This window comes from Ptychodera flava, chromosome 16 (assembly GCF_041260155.1).
Source record: "Ptychodera flava strain L36383 chromosome 16, AS_Pfla_20210202, whole genome shotgun sequence".
NCBI classification, from domain to species: Eukaryota; Metazoa; Hemichordata; class Enteropneusta; family Ptychoderidae; genus Ptychodera; species Ptychodera flava.
This window is the reverse complement of record NC_091943.1, coordinates 23,442,732-23,464,278: the sequence shown is the minus strand read 5'-3', so window position 1 is coordinate 23,464,278 and position 21,547 is coordinate 23,442,732. Positions and strand designations below refer to the sequence as shown.

The window sequence follows — 21,547 nt, the reverse complement described above, 5'->3', positions numbered from 1 at the left end:
TATGTATGCTTGATTATTAAGATTATTGTTCTTGATTAGACTAGAGTGGTTACAAGTCTATGGTTATGTAAGAAATTTGATTTTGGAATTTAACTGAAATGTCGATTCACTATGCATTGTGGTCTATGATGAAACTATGAATGATTTTTTTTCAGTACAAAATTAGATTAATCTGTGCATATATGTATGCTTGATTATTAAGATTATTGTTCTTGATTAGACTAGAGTGGTTACAAGTCTATGGTTGTGTAAGAAATTTGATTTTGGAATTTAACTGAAATTTAGATTCACTATGCATTGTGGTCTATGATGAAACTATGAATGATTTTTTTCAGAGGTCTATAATGTGCATGTATTTTGTTGGTGATTTGCTATTCAGGAAATATCACATGGACAATCAAAGTTTTGGCCATAAAATCAGTTTCTGTCAAAAGTGACCCTCCCCCAAAGATAGGTTCATAAAAAGTGACCTCCCCCTTGAATTGTTTTCTAAAAAGTGACCCTCCCCCAATTCCCCCGGCCCACCCCCCTGTAATTACTGAAGGCTCCCTTATTTATATTTGTAAAGTTTGTCAAACCTTCTGACTACCGTTATTTAATCAGCCTGAAGATCCTTTTTATCAGCTTCTATAGTTTTTGATATTTTTATTTTGGTGTTATGCGTACTAATTAGACTTGTACACCAACAAGTAAAACTTTCCATTACAAAATTTGATGGATTCCTTGAGGGCGCCCCTTACACAGTACAGCTATGTCCAGCTGTAGCATGGAAGTATAATACTTCCATGGCCGTAGCAATCGATCTTGCCAGTAAAACTTTCTCCCACCCTCAATCACATTAATATTTGCTCAACTAATCTTGAAACACACACACAGAATGTCTTTCAAATATGAATCACGAAGAAAGATACTTAGAAAATTAATTGCATGAGGCAGTAAGAATAAGTAGTTAGTATCGCTGCTCAAGTGCAATCACTGGACGCCATATTTGCTCTGGCACATTCCAAATTCTGGTACAGGTGTCAAAGTCCTCACTGTGTTAGGCCTTTTTTAAATGACATTTTAAATTCAACCCTAGATTATCAAAGCTTACAGTATTTGTACGTGCCTCTATCTCCACCTACAAACTAATGTTTATCACTAACAAAATTAAGCATCTCCCTACTGATTAAATACAACTTTCCTTTACTGATATACCTTCAACAAAATGGTACAACTTAAAACAAACTTTGAATCTCATCAGAATATAAGTACATCAGCCAATCGGAAAACTGGACATAAGCCAGTGAGAAACGTTAAGCCAATTACAACATATTTCAAAATAGCCATGCATTCAGTTCAATTTTTAAGGTACTATTTCAATTGTTAGCACAGATATATATATATATATATATATATATATATATATATATATATATATATATATATATATATATATATTATATAGTAGAATTTTTTGGGTATATTTTAAACATTCAGTCATTTTGTATTTTAATGAAATTGTGTCATGTCAGTTGTAAGATATAGGAACAATTCTAAAGTTTGAATACAGTATTTTGAATGAGATGTGATGGTATTCCACACTTTGTATGCATAACAAGATGTCAAGAACTGTTGTAATTGTGAAATATTAGTGTATGTTGCTTTCTAATGCTGAGAAAATAGAAAAGTATCAGGAACTTTTCATGCTTTTCATATGAACTGCAGATTTCAGAGCCTGTAAGCGCCAATGTGGAAGGTAACAGCGAGTCCTATCGGGAAGGATTTTAAGGCTTGTTACAGTCTCCTCTACATCGACTATATTTATCAAAACCGTAATTCTGAAAGTGGTGGTAATAAAAACTGTTTACATTGACAAGAAACAGTTGAGATGTAAGACATTGTAAATATCAAAAGCATTATGGTGATTCCCGTACTTATATAAGTAGCCTGCAAGCTCAGGAGTTTGGGTCACTTTTTCTCAGGCGATGAAAACTGCCGGGGGAGTGGGTGGCATTTTGAGAAACCTAGTCTCTGAAGAAAGAACAAAACCCCGCTGTTTGGCGCAAAAAGACATTTCTCAAAGTTGACGCCAGCAAATGTGTTGGTAAGCAAAAGAATAGTTTATTCTTCCGAAGTTTAACATGAGCAGTTCACTGTTCAGTGGAATCGAAAGCAATTTTGACCACAGAGATTCTTTTTATTTCTGCTCATGGACAAGTTCATTGCAAGCTGTAATCTACATATTACAAGAAACTTTATCACTGTGCTGTGACCGTTCTTCAGATATATAGTCTCTTGTAAACTAGGAAAAAGGTTTTTGAATGAAAAGCTTCCTTGATGGCTGATTTCCACGTAGCTTAAGAAAGGGGAAAAAATCTGAAACGTAAGGTTATTAAATTGTGATTACATTACAAGTCACTCTTGGAACAAATGCTTCCAATGTCTTGCACAAAGCCAAGCTCAGTAAATTTCACCCGCGACGAACGCACAGCTAGGATTTTACCAACTGAATAATCTTCCAGTAGCAACTCAAATATGGGCATTGCAAATATACGCGTACGCGTCGTAATTCAGTCGACCAAATCCATCACAGAGGGTTGAAATAGTGGCAATTTTAAAGACAATATAACTTAAAAACGGGAATAAAAAAAAACATCAGTAGTAACGTGAAGATTGAATGGTAATATTATGGTAAGTGAAATGCAGAATAATACAGCAAACTGGGCTTTAAACTAGCTCGTGAGACCAGTGTTCGATGACATCGCATCGTATTCAGTTTCTATAATTTGACATTTATCTTGCACAGAATATTTCTGTTTGTAATAGTCCTACTGATAAATACAGTGTTTGTCCTTGCGACAAACGCGAAGATTATGGATCCATCTTCAGCTTGTCTTTACACATAAAGATATTTTAATTAAAAGCTACCACTTTTTTCCGAGATCGCTATTTACATGCCCATGATGCTTGTGTTCATGGAAAGATGTCAGTTACCCATTTGCATATAGCAGTAAAAAGTGTGGACTCCAATCTTTACTATAGTTTATGCGAGAAGAATATAAACAATATTAGCTTACTGGAATAATAATTCACATGGCAACAGTCCCTCTGGGGATAGAGAGACTGTGACATGACCCAAAGTGAATAGTACAATTTCAACATGAAAATAGTTATCTCTTGTTATACACTATAAACAGAACAGCATTGTCTTCGATATTCTCACAGTAAATATACCGGTTTACTGGAAGCACATCATTTGCGGATAATAGCAAATCTCTGAATTACATCTGATTATATGAATCGTCAAAAAAGCAAAGCAATGGCAAAAATACTACAGTACAAAATAATGGCAACGTATGACTTAACAGTCATTAGATCTCATTCTATTTCACAAACATTCATTTACACCTGGCAAAATGTTCAAGAATGAAATCATAAATCACAAAAGAAATGATAATTATAAAGAAGTATAATGATAAGAGACACTATTTTGCAATTTCTATCATTGAACATTTTGTGTGAATATTAACATCGTCAATTGTCATGGTATTAATAAAGCTACATAATGCTGTCTGTGCAGAGGTTTGGACAAAGAAAATTTTGTTCACCATGATTTGACAGTTGCCCTCTGGCTAGGGCTTATGGCGATAATGTGTTACCCCTGCCTTTCGGCATCATCAGTGATACACCGTGACGGGTGTCAGAAAGAGGCTAGGCAACAAATCACGATCTCGCAGTCATGTATTATCATTTGACTTTGATTCAGTTTCTCATCACAATAGTCTTAAGGTAGAATGCACCTCGGGGACAGATATTCGGACTCTCAAACTTTACAAGTCTTCTTTCCGTGGGGCTCATTTTGACGCTCTTGGTGTAAGAAAATTTGTCACCAGCTTAGTTTTTCGAAAATCGAAAATTTTGTTTTGCTCTGCAGAGTTAACACAGGGATGGTGGTCATTTTGAATTTCAAATACCGTGAAATTTTAGGTGATTTGTTTCTCTAACATCAAAATGTGCACGGGGACCCCGATTTTTTATTTTTTATTTTGAAAGAGAATGGTTGAAATATTCCTTTAGGAAAGTTTGAGCAAAAGTTTTAGACTTTCACTTTCGAGGCACATACTACCTTGAATCAGAAAACAAAACAGTGTACTATAATTGATCAGGGGTAATACAATTTCTCACAACTTTATAAAATTGAACGTAAAAAAGAAATATTAGGATGATATGTGTATTTTAAACACAGACATCGATACTCAGAGACACCATGTGGCCCTCAGCGAAAAACTTATGTTTTCTGTTGTTCCATTCAACGGAGAGTGATATAGTTTTGACAACCGTCCTTGAGATGTAGAGTTCCCATATCAACAAAGTCGTAAGACTGGCCAGGAACCCAAGTGAAATCAACAGCGGCAATAACTTGGCAAACAGTATCTTGGCCTCAATCTGAAAGATAGATCAGAAAATCAATGATTGATGTATTATGAGCCTCGAAAGACAAAGAAAAACTTTTTCAAACTTTCCTCAATGAAACATTTTCAACAATGCTTTTACCAAATCCAGAATAAAAATCAGGGTAACTTTGCAAAGTTTTGAACTAGAGAAACACATTACCTATTACCGACATTTTCAAATTCAAAATGGCCGCCATCCCGGTGTTAAATTAATGCGGAAAATTTAAATATTCGATTAAAAAACTAACACAGTAAAAACTTTCTGACTCCTAAAGCTTTAAAATGAGCCTCCACAAGTGGTAGATCAGTAAAAATTTGCAGAACTTGAGTATCTGTCCCCGAAGCGCATACCACCTTACTTGCGACAAAAAGTAAATTATAGCTCTTGTGAACGCTGAGCATCCCCAGGAAGATGAGAAGAAATTAGTGAAATCTTTTAATCACACAAAAACACCTCTGGGTCTTTTCTCTAAAGACGTAACAACTAGGAAAATGCAAAAGACAAACACTTAAAAAACTTTACCTGAGCAAAAGTTTGACCAATGCAGTTTCGTGGACCAAGCGAAAATGGAATGTACGTATATGGCACGCTGTTGATTAAAAACACACGCAGCTTTTTAAAATCCAACAAACTTTCAAGATCGACGATATCCTTTATAAAGATGATGGTGAAAAGTACGTTTTGTTTGGTTGAGAGCGACAGATATGAATCTTGTGTGACGATATTCTCTGAAAATGGTGTTTGTATCGTTAAATCATAATCTGTCACTCACATTGCTTCGGTGTTACTGAAGCGGTCAGGATTAAAGGTATTCGGGTCTTCGAAGTATTCATCCTGTCTTCCAAGGCTATAGAAGTCAATCTGGGTAAGTGGAATAAATGAATAAAACCGAAATAGTTTTGTTGAGTCTTTTGGGGGTGTTTTTTACTCAGGTATGCACATTATTGTGACGTTATTCCAAAATTTACTCGAATTATGTCAAACGAATTAGATAATTAGGTCCAACACATGGGGCATAAAGAGATACATCACAAAACTTGTGATGGTTGATACTTTTCTACTGTCAAGATATGTTTCAGAAGGCTAGTCCATGATATTTCATTTTGATTTCAATTTATGCACATTGACCTCAATAGGAGAGTTTAAATGTAGGATTGAGAGAGAGAGAGAGAGAGAGAGAGAGAGAGAGAGAGAGAGAGAGAGAGAGAGAGAGAGAGAGAGAGAACTACACATTAAATCACATTCAAAAACGCTAACAACAGAACAGTTATATAGGTCAACATACTGACGCTGATCAAGCAAAAAAAGTATCACCACCCCTGAGTTCACTATTAAGGTAATATGCGCCTCGAAAGAAAAAGACTTTAACTTTTGCTCAAGATTTCCTCAGTGAAACTTTCGACCATATTCTCTTACCAAAGCAAGAATTAAATTCAGGGGTCATCGTGCAAACTTTGGTGCTAGAGAGACAAATTACCTAGGATTTCCCAATATTTGAAATTAAAAATGACCGCTGTCTCTGTGTTAACTCTATTGAGAGAAATACAATTTTTGGCTTTTGAAAAAACTAAGACGGTGAAAACTTTTCTTACACCGAGAGCTTTAAAGTGACCCCAACAAGTGGTAGATCAGAAGATAATTGACAAGATTTGAAAGCCCGAATTTCTGTCCCCGAAGCGCGTTCTACCCAAATGTACAGAGAGGCTTACTGTTATATTATAAAAATATGCAATGAATTAACTAGACGCTTCTGTATGTGAGATAAACGTCCTCGTTTATGTACACATAGTAGTTGTCTAATCTAAACAAGGTTAATTTGATAGCTTGCCTTCAGGGGGAAGTGTAATTTACCAACATCGTCAGCACTAACTTCTCATGAGTGATGGGAAAAACATGAACCCCGTTAACCATAAACCCCATGGAAGAGTAAATTGAACAAAAACCTTAAGCAAATGCTATTTCGACTATGTTCCTTTGTACACTTCTATTTTTTTCAATAGACGACAACAGCGAACTTGCTATTGTAAATAAATTGTTTGAGTCCACTGTATCACATGATGCACAGTCCCAATGCAAGATACAATGGATTTAATCTTCCACTTGGATTTTTGTGATTTATCGGATAGTCATACATAATATATGCTTCTGCATTATAATGAAAATTCATCCTCATAAATGTAAATAAATTGCAATTTATAAAACAGTCACACATTACTGTTATTATCAATGGAGAAGTGGCGCTGTCGTCTACAAAGACCAAGGCCTATATGTTTTGGCTTTTGTTTGTTTGTTTGTTTGTTTGTTTGTTTGTTTGTTTGTTTGTTTGTCGTTAGTGACAATCTTACCGATATAAATGAATTGCCGGGTATTCTGACATCCGCTACTGTTTCCTCCTTTTCGAGATGACGTGTAATTGAAGGGGCAGTAGGGTATATTCGCAGAGTTTCCTTGAAGACCTAAAGATGCATGGTATATTGTTGAATTAGGCTTTACAGTGAATGATCACGCAAAATATAAAACATATATTCAGTTTTTACAATTGTATATGTTATGAGTAACAGTGAGTGGACAAGAAATATAAGAAAAACCGGTGTTCCCATCTTACTTTTCTGAAATATGTCATGTGGAAATCCATTTTACCCTTTTGTTTTTCTATATGCGGTTCACATTGCGGGTCATGGCCAATTTCAGCCCTCAAGGACCTAGGGAGTTAAGATAGAACATTTGCGAAACTCTCTATTAAAATCAATTTCACAGGGTCTAGTGGATGCTTACCAAGTCAATGGCATTGGTCGGCTCTTCCTTAACCAATGGGTTATCCATATAATGCATCTAAGATTAAAGTCGGGAACTGACCATTATAATGATTGGGTTTTGTTTGAGACACAAATTCCATAAATGACTCGCACATTCCACCTTTACGAGTAAGTGACAGTTTCCCCAAGCAACATCCCAAAGGGCGAGCTCGAGCCTCTACGCTTTCATTCAAATTAGTCCAAATTAGTCACGTTAGATGAAGTTCATTGCAACCGTGCAAGATTTCCATAACGTTGAAAAAGTGTAATTGTTGCGGAGTCAAATAAACAGACTTAAATCTCCTCTATACCGCACTTTCCAGCTTGGAGGAAGAAGCGTAGGTCTTTTAATGTTTTACGAAGTGACAAAGACCTATCTAGCAATGAGTAACATATTCCCCAAAACAGTTCACTGCCTGTGCATGCGGCTTGTAACCTTCCAATCAAAATATTTGTTACAAAACACTGAGCACATGCAACGGTGTGGTATGCCTTTTTTTAAATTTGAACGCGAAGAATCAGCAGCAGCCTTTTTCAGTCACAGCATATGACAAGTTTCTCGCCCAGTGCCTTCTTTTAGCTTTACAACAGATGTGATAGGATATATTGTACTGACTATGCCATACCTGGGACATATACGTCAGATTTGCTAAATCCTCGAATTTCACTTCTGTTCTTCCACACAGAACGTGCTGTATTTCTGATCTTACTCTGGTTTGAAAGAAAAGAAATGAGAGCTGTACTTTCATAGGAAAGTGTTTTCAGAATGCCAGGTAAATCCACAGTTACAAACGTACGAGTATACTCCTGACGTTCAACTGTCCTTTTTATAATGAAATCTGCCAGGTTTTATGAAGAAGTTCGATAATTGTTAATGGTATATTGCATATTAACCCAATCACAATGATCAGCCAAAAAGAGAGCACATTTGTTTCTTCTTCCAAAACTAATGAACAAATACGACCTTATACATAAACAGACGACTGTCTGATTTTAGAAACTGTCTAATCTATATTCGTTATTTTTCGCAACTCAAAATTGTCAGCCATCAACATGCACATTGATGAATGTTGATGCCCAAAGAAGCTGTGAAATATTTATTTATCTTGCTGGTCCATGGATATCTGTTTCGAGTTACCCAGAAATCCATGGTTCCTGCGGTTATTGTGGTACACACGTTTATAATGATGGCTTGCATGTAGAATACCTTGATGACCTATTGATCTAGTTATTCATGTCGTCAATTCTGCCGAATTAAGTCCCACTTACTCAGAAATTCTTTGAAACGAATATACAACAAGTTCATAAGGTTTCGGAGACTAAAACAAATAATTTTTTCATGTAATAGGAGGTTAAATTTGTTTGAGAAACCAAAACTATCACGGTAGACAAAACAAAAAAGTATTAATACATAACAGTATCGGTTAATTAGTAGTATTAGTAGTAATTAGTTGTAGGAGCTTATTGGATAAGTTAGTGCGAGTAAACACTACATGTTAATTTTGGCGGCAGGGGGCCACAAACAATTTCCTTCCCAACAGTGGGGGCCCTGAAAAGTTTGAGAGAGGGTCATGAAATAAAGTCGTTGAAATATCGTCTCTTCCTTCCCCATCCCTGCTCGTTCCTTACGTAATTTACAGTACGTGCACCAGCACTGAAGTCTAGCCGGCAACATTTAATTGGATGGCCCATAAATTTTACCCTGCAGCTGCCTATATATAAACATGGTCGAACGTCATTATTTAAGACATATTCAATGGTATATATGGGTAGGATAACATAGCTTCTCACTCGTCAAGGGTTTTAAAAAAACAGATACTATCTATATATTATACGTTTGTGTTGATATTGTATGTAATTTCTTCCCAAAAAGGAAGACCAAGATAGAATTGCAGCCCTCTTATTCAGCAATACCCAAAAATTGTTGTTGGCTTGTCAAGAAATATCTTTCGATAGTTATCCCACTTATATAAGGCTGTTGTACCTTACCTGTTTAGAATATCCTGATTTCTGACAAGTGCCATCAGCATAGCAGCGGCTGCATTGGCGGGTGTCTCGTAACCTTAGAGTCGAAAAGACGCTTTTTGCTTTTTGTTTCTCAATTGGAAACGACAAGTAATTTCCTCAACAAACGTTGAAGAATATTGCATTGAAATGATGCATGTTATAAGGGAATTGTCATCACATTTTATAATTTACAGTTAAAGCCATTATTCTTCGGTGGGGCAAGTTGGTAATTACCTACCAATTTAGCTAGTCATATACCAATATACCAAGGTAACTTCCTAGGCAAACTCTGTTTTTCCCTATTTGGAGCGGCAAGATGAGATCTAAACAAACACAGCGGGTAACAAATTTTACAGCCACCAATGGTGATCTGATACCGGGATGAACCATAATATACTCTACTGTCCGCTTTATGTTTCAGTAATTTAGCTGGTCAGAGGGAACTTTGGTAGTGATTTTGTATATGTGGCTCAGTTCATTGTGTAGTATGTTGAACACTGTTCTGATTGCCGGCTGGTTTTTCACAGTTCAAGTAATCTATAAAGGTATTCTGTCAATATTTTACTGGCTGCTATCAAAAGTTTCTTCACCCGCAATAATTAAGCAACTAGTAGTTGTGCAGTTCATGCTGATTGTGGCCTTCCAGGGTGTTTTGAGCAATGGTACTGAGAGTGACATGGGTGATGACATGCTGAAGTGCCGTCTGTGGTGCATTTATTCTCTAAGCTATATTTCCCATAGTTTCAACTTCATGTAGCTTTATTTTATTTTTGTATTTACTGTTACAATATCAATAGATTTTGTCATGTTGTCTCGAATTTTGATGGAGCTTTCAAGACAGACTGTAAAGTTGACTTATTATGAGTAGCTGAGAGCTTTTGAATCAGACTCCTGTGAACCACACAGTAAAGACCGGCTTTTGAAAGATCAATGTACATGGGGTGATCTCAAACTTTTGTACAAAATACCATGTTCTGTAATGATGTTACTTCATGTTTTTTCAAACCTAGTTATGTGTAATATTTATCAAAAGGAAGACAAGGCACGCTATGATCTCTCAAGATCGGGTTTTATTTCTTTAGTTTTCATTCCCCAACCCAGTCCCCTTTTAAGAAACCTACATGAAAATGGTTCATCCCAGGTATCAGATCACCATTGCAAGCAGTAAAATCTCATTACCCGCTGCGTAGATCTCATTTTGCCGCTCCAGATAGGAAAACAGAGTTTGGCTTAGGAAGTTCCCTTGGTATATTGATATATGGCTAGGTAAATTGGTAGGCAATTACCAACTTGCCCCACCCAAGAATAATGGCCTCAACTGTAAATGTCACTGTAATTTCATATTTTTGTTTTGTGATTAGTTTTTTAGGGGGTAATAATTGCAACCACTCTTATTATTATCAATGCTATCAAGTAAGCTGTATGGCGTAGAACAACAGGTTATTCCTTAATTCTTGAAAAACTTGATTTAATGCTAAACGCGCCGACACGAACAACTACATGATCATCATTTCTTTATATTTTCGAACAAAGATCGGTACACAACAATAATTGGTATTTACAGATTCCTACCTGCAATGAAAATTGTGACGAACTCATCTAAAACATCTTCCATCTGAAACTCTGGATTTTTCAAGTAGTCTAAAGAACATTGGAGAAATATACCCACAGTTAGAACTATTTTTAATAATTCAATAGTGACAAATAAGGAAAGATGTCAATATATTTTTAAAATTGGTATTGCATTGTATCATTACATTGTATTATGTTGTGTTGTATGTGATTGTATTATTTTGCAATGCATTACATTTTACTGTATTGTATTGTATCGTATTGCATTGCATTGCTTTGCGTTGCTCTGCTTCCTATCAAACTGGATAGTATTGTTTTTGAATTGTATTGTATTGTATTGTATTGCACTATATTGTATTCCATTGCATTGCATTGCATTGCATTGCATTGCATTGCATTGCATTGTATTGCATTGCATTGCATTGCATTGCATTGCATTGCATTGCATTGCATTGCATTGCATTGCATTGTATTGTATTGTATTGCGTTGCGTTGCGTTGCGTTGCGTTGCGTTGCGTTGCATTGCATTGCATTGCATTGCATTGCATTGCATTGTATTGTATTGTATTGTATTGTATTGTATTGTATTGTATTGTATTGTATTGTATTGTATTGTATTGTATTGTATTGTATTGTATTGTATTGTATTGTATTGCATTGTATTGTATTGCATTGTATTGTATTGTATTGTATTGTATTGTATTGTATTGTATTGCATTGTATTGTATTGTATTGAACTGTATTGTATGGTGTTGCATTGCATTGCGTTGCGTTGCATTGCGTTGCAGTGTAGTGTAGTGTAGTGTAGTGTAGTGTAGTGTAGTGTAGTGTAGTGTAGTGTAGTGTAGTGTAGTGCAGTGTAGTGTAGTGTAGTGTAGTGTAGTGTAGTGTGGCTTGGTGTGGTGTGGTGTTGTTTAGTGTAGTGTGGTGTGGTGTGGTGTTGTGTAGTTTAGTGTAGTGTGGTGTGGTGTAGTTTAGTGTGGTGTAGTGTAGTGTAGTGTTGTGTGGTGTTGTGTAGTGTAGTGTTGTGTAATGTAGTGTATAGTGGAGTGTATTTTGTGTATTATTTTGCCGCATATTTTTACTTAATGTTGTTGCTTGATTAATTTCGGTCTTGTAGTGATGTATGTTACGTATCAGTAGTATTGACCTGGAAGAGCGTCTGCCATTTTCTGTCAATAGCCCACCACCAGTAGACTTCCATCAATTTGTCGATATTTTAAGTGTCAATTTGTTAGTATCTTTTCACACATAAGGCATGGTAGAAAAGAATATAGCCAGTTTAAAATAATTATTTGGAGTACGTGCATGGTCATTAAGAATCAAAGAGCTGTGTTTCCTTACTTCGTTAGTCTTAATATTTATTGTTTTATGTTATTGGCTCACGAAAATGATATCTCGGTGCTAATGTTATCTTTTTCTTGGCAGGCATCCCACAATAGCTCCACCGATGTTAATGGTGAGTCATCGTGTGAAGCAGGATGTCCCCATACAATATTTATACCACTATATAAAACTGACCAATACCCACCTGACGCTTTGAGCAAATAACCCAACATGTCATCTTCCCTCACTTCTTCTCCGTTCAGTCTCGCAGCTAGCCTCTTTTCCACCACGTCTCTCCCAGTCTGACGAAGGAATCGCACAGCCGCACGCACCTCCTTTCTGAATTTTCTCCTACAAGGATTGTACTATTGATATAGACATCAATCAGTTTGCTTCCTGTTTTAGTGAGCTCGAGCAACATTTTTTCCGTTTTTTCCACTACCCATGTACACACGTTAACATGAAAAGTTTACCAAAGTTATGTTACGAGTTATATAATTATAGTATATATATAATTATCTATATAATTAAGAACCTCCCATGACGACAAGCGCACCTTCAGAGGCAGATACATTGAAACGCAATTATTTTTCACATGATGAAATAAAAAAATCATCAGGATTCTACTTACATTATCAAGTGGATAGAAAATACTTCTTGCAATGGCAGACAACACAAATTGACTTGCATGCATAAAAGGGTTTTCGACCTCAAATATCACGTTGAAATCAGTACCAAACGCCACCTAGAGAAAGTAAAAGACACGATTGGCTGATTTTATACTCTAATTTCACTCAATTGGACGGCAAAGGTACGCAAAGCAATGGCCTTTTCAAAAGCATTATTTAGATATGATTCATCTAAGAGGAAATGTACCTTGGCAATGATGTCGATAGTAAGTCTCAAGAATTCTTCCGACATAGACACGATACTTTTACCGTCTGCCTTCTTCCTTAGTTTAGCAATCAGCAAGTCTACGCTGGCGTTGAATTGATCCATTGAGAGTTTTAAAAATCTAGAAAAAGAACATAAAAATTGTGAAGATGCAGTATTTACATAAATCATGTGTAGATGTAAGCTATTGAATTTACAAACGAATGAACATTCATTTGTAATTTGTCAGATAAAAGTGATCGAGGGTGAAATTTTATTTAATTACTAAAAATCTCATCTTGCGTCAACGAAAGAGGTAGTGCTATTGTCGACAAGCAAGGATGCAAATATTCATAATATGTCAATAGTACAATACAACCATGCGATAATGTTTGTGTTATTAAGCATGTTGAAATTGTGAAAGAAGAACTTTATCTATTGTAATCATATCTGTTGATATTTGAGTGTAAAAAAATTTTACCGCATTTTATATTACCTGCGATGAAAGGTTGGGTTCATTAGAGACCTTCGTTTTGCCCATGTTTTGTTGCGACGCTCTGATATCAGGCCATGACCAAAAAATCGTTCACCATGCATTGTGTTCAGCGTATCGTACGGCATCGCTCCTTTGGGACAGTTTTTAGTCACCCACAGGTGCTTCAACAAAAGGGTGAATCAACAAAAGATGAAAAGTCAACCTTCATATATTTTAATTGCAGGCTGTGGTCAATGTAATTCATATTCCATTGATTCACATATTCAATCACATGTACAAACAATAGTTATCACCCTATTAAGTTAATTGCGGTCCGAACTAGAATTCAAATATCAAGAGTGATAGTGCATTTTACACGTGTAGACGTTGTAATGACAAGTTAATTTTTTAGCTTTTCAACATGCTTTGGAGAGTAGAACAAAGAACTAACAACTGACATACACATTTTTAAAAAGTGAAAAATTCATCGCAGCCACTTCAATGTGGCACGAATTATTACATTTCTTAATATGAGTGCAAATCAGTGCATCGACTTGAATGGGAACATCTTGTGAGTTAGCGGGCCGGTGAACGATGTACTGACCGGTTTCTATGGTAACCCGGTCCAGTGAAGCCCTTCGAAGTTTTCGACGTCAAAGTAGACGCTCAACGATAGATGTAAAATATCCATGTGCGCACTGCTATTTTCACTTTCGTTAAAATCTGTTTGATGCTGGTCGATGATGGTAAATTGTTTGAAAATGCCTGCATGTAACTAAATTACATATAGCATTAACTGTGAAGAGGCATGTAATAAAAATGTTATTGCCTGATTACATGGGTTTATGTGCCCTCGACAATTTGCCCTCCTGGCGTCGGGAGTTATCACCTGCTCTCGGGCACATAAACCCATGTATTTAGGCAAAAATATATAATATCATCACTAGTATCGTAGCAAACCAAGATAAATCGTATTGCCATGGCTAGCCCATTTACCTTGATGGCGACAGGGTCCAATATAATTATTATATTTAGGTGTAAGATAGCGCATGAAAGCACTTTACCATGTTTCTGTGACCTGTGAAGCGAAGAAGATGAAATCATGCACAGCTGACGAAAAATGACACGGCGTCATGTTGCCTACACTAGCTTTAGTCAGCAAATGCTTTAGGTAGTTAGTGCAACTTAATGAAAAGTCAAATTTCAACCATTCTCTTTCAACATCAAGAGTAACAATCGGCGAATCGTGCAAACAAATGACCAAATATTTACCTATATTTGGAATTCAGAATGACCGCCATAGCAGAAAAATTCATTTTATGCATCCTGCAATCCTTAATTAAATTTTTGTGAGGACTGCAGGATGCATGGAACTTTAAGTAACAGATGTTATTATTTTGTACTTTGCTTTATATATAATAGAGAGAGAGAGAGAGAGAGAGAGAGAGAGAGAGAGAGAGAGAGAGAGAGAGAGATTAAGGCATGACAAGTAGACTCTTGCCGTGAAAGAAAATATTGAACTAAAGACAATACAAATGACACAGACTTACCATTCATTCACTATCATACCAAAAAGCTTTCCATCTGCCGTCTTTCTCCGTATTTCCGTCAAGTTACCGAAAAGGAAGCTGGGAACGATAAACAAATAAAACACGTAAGATACTACTATAATAGAGAGGTTAGTTTGCATACGTGAACTGACACGTCATCACTTTCTGCTCGCTGTTATCACGTTCTGATGATGTCACGTATTTTGTCGTCGGGCAGTCGTTTTCAACGGGAAACGACCGCTTTTCACGTACATCTTTTCCGAGAGCAATTTTCACAGTCGCTTCGTTGTGGACATGATGTTTATACCAATATTGCTTTCGTTTTGTATTTTTGCTCTTGTTTTTATCGAACGCTGTCTGATTTTAAGATTCTTAGGTATTAAACAAAAAGGATACAAATTTGCACCGAACAAGTGGAAACGCAGACGACGGGATCCGTCGCATATGCGCGCAGCTATGCTGATAAAATTCAGGCTTCTGAAATCAACATTGACGTTTGTTTCATAACCATGGTTTTTTTACAGATGTTCAAAAGAAGTGAGAATTTCAGTCTTTCAAGTTTTAAACACTGTGTTCTATTACCCGGATATCAATTTAGCAAAATTCTTGGGTCAATGCAGCCAATGTGACTTTGTGAGTAGGCAAGTCCTAATCCGAATATGTATACGTGTAGGACCACTCTGAGTTGCGTTCTCGCTATGGGTGTAAATATAAGTCTCTAATGACCGTGCAATTCGCGACCAAATGTATTGTCTTAAGATAATATTTTCAAATTCATCACAATGGTGACATGGATTTTTTCAACATCGCGGCCTCAGAAAACAACTCTTAACAGCGTCTTTCTTCGTCAGATGTCCGTACACTACCGTGTTTCATTCACGTAACCGTATAGATCCCACAGCCGTACTCGGACTCCGATTAGTCTAATTTCGCGTACAATTTGGAAGTTTCAGTCATTCTAATTTTTATTACAATTGATCTTGTTACTCTAAATACCAATTTTGTTCACATGTATTTAAAATATTTAAGATTTCTGTCCTGAAACGTCTTTGTTTGTGTCTGTTTTCGTAGTCTTAGTCGAGATGGAAATACAGTGAACTCGGTACGCTGCATCAAAATATTTGCATATGAATAATAGAAAGTTTCCCTTAGCCAATCAGTGAGCTCACAGCTGATGAAAAGTTCATTGACAGCATATCAATGCGCACTATATAGAATCTATATGCAATCAGGCCGTGTCGTGATTAGCTGGGGGGTTTTTTTCGACGGCGATCGACGAAATTGGGGAACATACTAGTATGTAATAATAGCAGAACCCCATGGCCTTGGAGGGCACTCTGTGGCGTTCCGAAGGTATTTCCTTCCACAGGCGCTTGGCACATTGCTGGGATAATAATCGTATTTAATATGTAGAATGTCTATATACGACTTGATTATTTAATAAAAGAATCACCATACGTGATATTAGTGTAGGCCTACAGGCCTACATGTTGACTGGGGCGAATGGCTATGGCTGCCTGGCTCGGGCCCGGCGAACGCACTGCATAATCATTATTGTGTAGAATGTCTACATGACTTGATTATTTAATAAAGAATAACGGTACGTGATATTACTGTACATGTCGGCTAGCTTACCCCCGGTGGTGGCAGTCCCAGGGTTGGTGGGTACCCATACGTGTTACCAAATTCACGGAAAAGGGGGTGTTTTTCTTCAGTCATCTCGGAGATTCTAGGTCCGTGAAATCGAGAAAAAGGGGTACTTTTTCAGAGTAACCTCCGAGATTAGGGGTAGTCCTTTCATAATCTCCCTAGGACACTAAATCTGGTCTAGTCTCACTCACAAAGAAAATGAAAAACAGTACCGTACGTTTGTATGTACATATGACGTATACATGCCCATCACTTAGGGTCCATCCCCCCTAAATCAAATTTAGTGTGTTCTATAACTCCCACCAGAGAACTCCAGATCCAAATGGATAAGGAAGATGATTGTGTATGAATGTGACTGAAATCAGGTGAGGACAAACATTTGTGATGTATGTACATGTATACAAAGTCAACCTCCAGGGTCAACCCTGGAAGTCAACATACTAACCTCCTAGATTTCGAAAATAAGGGTATGTTTTTACAGCTAATTTCTCCCAGATTTGCCACAAATAGGGGTGTTTTTTCCCAGAAATATTCTAAGAAAGGGGGTACTTTTCAAACTTGGGTAACAAGCATGGGTACCCATCAACCCGGGGACTGCCACCGCCGGGCTTAACCGAGCGGCTGTAGAGCTCTGCAGGGCTTGGGCCCGGCTTGGGCCCGTTGTCCACTGCTGCACAGACAGGATGGAAAGGTAAGAAAGCTTTTCACCGCCCGATTTCATAAATCAGCGAAATTCACGATTTCTGAGCGTTTCCGATGATAAAAACTGGTCAACGGTCAGATGGTTGCATAAACAATCGATCGACTGGTCTCTTTTGCCTAAAATAATACCTTACCCTATGCTACTGGCGAGAAATCGTCCTGAAATCGGCTGGGCACACCAACCCAGCGCCGGCCATTTTGAATCAGCTGCATGCAATGACGTACTTCATACCACGCGTGACTGCATACAACCCTTCGCAGATGACGTATTGTCTTTCAATATTGCTCTTCTCTCATTGGACGCGTACATTGCATGCAGCTGATTCAAAATGGCCGGCGCTGGGTTGGTGTGCCCAGCCGATTTCAGGACGATTTCTCGCCAGTAGCATAGGGTAAGGTATAATTTTAGGCAAAAGAGGCCAGTCGATCGATTGTTTATGCAACCATCTGACCGTTGACCAGTTTTTATCACCGGAAACGCTCAGAGTTCGTGAATTTCGCTGATTTATGAAATCGGGCGGTGAAAAGCTTTCTTACCTTTCCATCCTGTCTGTGCAGCGGTGGACAACGGGCCCAAGCCGGGCCCAAGCCCTGCAGAGCTCTACAGCCGCTCGGTTAAGCTAGCTCACATGTACAGTAATATCACGTACCGTTATTCTTTATTAAATAATCAAGTCATGTAGACATTCTACACATTAATGATTATGCAGTGCGTTCGCCGGGCCCGAGCCAGGCAGCCATAGCCATTCGCCCCAGTCAACATGTAGGCCTGTAGGCCTACACTAATATCACGTATGGTGATTCTTTTATTGAATAATCAAGTCGTATATAGACATTCTACATATTAAATACGATTATTATCCCAGCAATGTGCCAAGCGCCTGTGATTTTTAGACCAGTGTCAGAACGTAAGAATATCTTGAAACACTCATTTTTATCACGATCTCAGACATATTTTAATTACATCAGTAACAAGCAAAATTTAGATATTTTTAATAAGTTCAGTAATTTTCGGAATGGATTATGTAAGATCCTTTTTTCTGAATGATTACATTTATCTGGATGTATATTTGTGTGTGTCTTTCACGGTGTTGCTGTTTTGGTGTGGGGGGGGGGGTTAGCCTAATGTGAAATATCCTGTTTGTTTTCGTCGTAACTGTTATATATTTATTGTTTTTGTATTATATTTTTATTTTCAAACGAACCTGTTATTGGGGCAACCTGTTGGTTCGAGATTAAAATAAATAAATAAATAAATAAATTTGTATTTTTCGGTGCGTCTTTCGGGCGTCTAATTTTAAAAAGTACATTATAGATTTGGTAACTTTGGTCGTGTGCAAGTATTTTTCTCCCATTCACAAGTTAATGTCTTGGCCGACATGATCGTTCATATTCTCGATTACGTTATAGATTTTATTTCTTAAAGCATAGACAATAGTGTCTATGCTTAAAGAGCGTTTGCTCCATTCCAAAAATCTCTTTTAAACCCAAAAGATATATTTCCATGTTTATTGTGTTTCTCGAAAATTGTCATTTTTAAGGTGAGTATATTCTCAAAATTGACATCTTAAACCACAAAAATAGCGCCAGTCTGCATTCTGTGAATGGGAAAGTGTAATATATCCTTTATTTCTGATAGGGCAGTGCAGTGGCAAATTTGCATAACAATACGAACGTTTAATCGTACATGTTTCTGGTTGACCTAGGAGCACCCGTATAGTAGTGGGTATTAACCCTAGGCCCTGTTCTCGAAACTGGTCGTAGGGGTGAATGTCAGAGACTCTTTTGATATGCATTGGATCAGCAGACCAAACGGGGTCGGAGTGATCTTTTCCTTTACTTCTCCCTAAAAATAACTAATGAATATTCAGTATGAGTGATGGACATGGACAATTGACATGTTTACTTACGGTAATATATTTTCTGCACTTCATTTCATACAAATTCTGTATCTGTCAGGCAAACTTGCCTGGCGAATGCGACATTCGCAAACGCAGGCCCGTGTCAGACAAACAAGCTGCTAGCTTTCACAGGAACATCAACTCAGCTGTGTCCGGTTGCAGCGACGAAAACAACGCAAACGACTGTCGACAGTCTACATGTAGATTAGCTGTGATGTCCATAGCTGTGGTGTTTTACGTCTTCAAGTCCTCCACCATATGTGGTGGAGGGGTTAATGTCGTAAAGATCAAAACCAATCGGTAAAAGGCAGGAATTCCGTCTGAAAACACTACAGCTATGGACCAACAGCTCTACGTAGGTCAGACAGTTCACACGACTTACATGTAAGGCCACTGCATTCGGCCTTCCCTGTACCGCTTAAACAGTCAATCTTCTGCCAACTCCCAGACCGTTCAACTTCTCAGGTCGAGCCTTCCAACGAAACTTTCAGATAAGCTAAGATCACAGTCCCTTATCAAATTGGGACTGTGGACAGACCTATTGGTACTTTGCATATGCCACATGCCACATTTAATCGATATCAACATGATTGCTTCTAGGAAAAGTTTACTATAGTTTAGGAACTGTTTTCAGGGTAAAAAAACTGTTACATGAAGTTTTCATGGTATTTTATAGAATGAGTTTATTGGATACGACGAGACAACCACTTTTGGGCGAAAATTCAGTGGAACGAATGGTCTTTAGACGAAGTGATAGTAATTATTATTACAGTTAGACCCCAGGTGACACAGTAGTCAGGTTGTTGCTTCAATCGCTATAGCGTTCGGAGCTAAACTCAGTACCTCCATGGTATTTTATGAATAGCTATGGAAGCAAAATTAATCAGAAACGCCAATATGTACAATAAGATTGAAACAACGGCAAACGAGTGTTCGTAAATTTTATCAGCAAATAACTATGACAGCAACCAAAACAACAACAAAAACAACAACAGCAACAACAAGATTACTAAGTTCCCGATGGTTAGTCTTGTCACAAAATTACTCACCGTTTCATTCAAACCAGTGACATGTATACGCACTAAAGTCTCAGGATTATAGTAAACTAGATTAACGATCTAAAGAACATTCTCGTCTTTTCATTTCCAGGTGAAAAACCTCTTACCAGTTACATCGCTTCAAAATCAATAACAAGGTTTACGTTTCTGATATTTTCGGAATCGAAAGGTTGATATGAGAATGTGCATTCACGAGTATTACCTGCCGTACTTTGGTCCCGGCATGTGAGCATACTTCAGACGGATATAGGTAATGTACAGAAGATATAATAACCCGGTGATTGTCAGGAAAGACACTATAACCACACAGACACTGCCCAGCAGGTAACCAGGGCTGCACCGAGAAAGCAACATTGCTGATAGAAAACGTACTCCGCTCCGTAAAACCTAAAGCACAGCGTCTCTCTGGACTTGCCTCAGCACACAATAGAATGCCCAGTGACGCCCAGTCTAGGCAATCCAGATGATTTCTACACTTTTTTCTCTCAGAAGTCGCTTTTCTTGAGCTCAGCGGTTGTTTTGAGCTAGGACCAACGACAACACAATGAACAGTCCTGGGTATTCTATCGACGGTGAAGTCTGTCGACATGCGCAGATGCGATTTTCTGACCAATAGAGTGCCCTTAATCGAACAGTCGGGACATGACATGTGACATTCGAGTTAACTGGCGGTCATGCTGTTTGTATCGGGCAATACCACAACATATAACGGTAAGGAGATGACGCGCATATATAAATATTAATTTTGATGTGCAAAGAGTACTCATACATAGAGAGTGTGTATGAGAGAGAGAGGAGGGAGGGTGGGAGGGAGCTTGTGTTCTATTTACATTTCAAAGTTACCCTTAACTCAGACCACTTCATCAATTATCTGACCCCTCTTTCGGGCGAGGAGGATATGATTTTGAAAAACTAAGACGGTGAAAAGTTTTCTTACACCAAGAGATTCATAATGAACCCACACAACTGGCAGATCCGAACAGAATTGATAGAATTTAAATGCCCGAATGTCTGTCCCCGCTGCAAAAACTGCGCACTACTTCGTGAAATTTAATATAACATTTGAAACTAGAGTACATTTAGAAAAAAACACGACAACTTTGCTTTGCATTGTCTCTTTTCATTCTTAAACGGCAGGGAGTTGAAAAAACTGACATTAAAAGAAATTGACTAAAACTATGATTAGCAAAATAGAAATGAC

The 21,547-nt window shown here is 37.5% G+C and overlaps 1 protein-coding gene and 1 long non-coding RNA gene across 3 annotated transcripts; both read right to left on the bottom strand.

Moving 5' to 3' along the window:
• Positions 1 to 6,641: 6,641 nt before the first annotated feature.
• LOC139152856 (cholesterol 24-hydroxylase-like) lies at positions 6,642 to 12,711 on the bottom strand. Its single transcript, XM_070726208.1, has 6 exons — positions 12,694 to 12,711; positions 12,343 to 12,502; positions 10,812 to 10,880; positions 9,222 to 9,294; positions 7,859 to 7,943; positions 6,642 to 6,893 (listed from the first exon to the last, which is right to left on the bottom strand). Exons 1-6 carry the CDS (start codon positions 12,709 to 12,711, stop codon positions 6,642 to 6,644), a joined length of 657 nt encoding a protein of 218 aa, XP_070582309.1.
• A 57-nt stretch (positions 12,712 to 12,768) lies between these two features.
• Positions 12,769 to 17,587, bottom strand: LOC139114952 (uncharacterized). Of its 2 annotated transcripts, XR_011548004.1 has the most exons (5): positions 17,522 to 17,587; positions 15,036 to 15,113; positions 13,507 to 13,667; positions 13,014 to 13,152; positions 12,769 to 12,882 (listed from the first exon to the last, which is right to left on the bottom strand). It is a non-coding gene; the product is annotated as an uncharacterized lncRNA (long non-coding RNA). The 2 variants fall into 2 exon arrangements; XR_011548003.1 differs by lacking the exons at positions 15,036 to 15,113; positions 17,522 to 17,587 and having other exon boundaries at positions 13,507 to 13,977.
• Between the last annotated feature and the right edge of the window lie 3,960 nt (positions 17,588 to 21,547).

Excerpts from the sequence above, each read along its gene's own strand:
- LOC139152856 (XM_070726208.1), bottom strand. Across the intron at positions 10,881-12,342 it reads TTATTTGCTCAAAGCGTCAG|ACTACTTGAAAAATCCAGAG; the intron begins GTGGGTATTGGT and ends AATGTTCTTTAG. Across the intron at positions 9,295-10,811 it reads CGTCACAATTTTCATTGCAG|GTTACGAGACACCCGCCAAT; the intron begins GTAGGAATCTGT and ends TTCGACTCTAAG.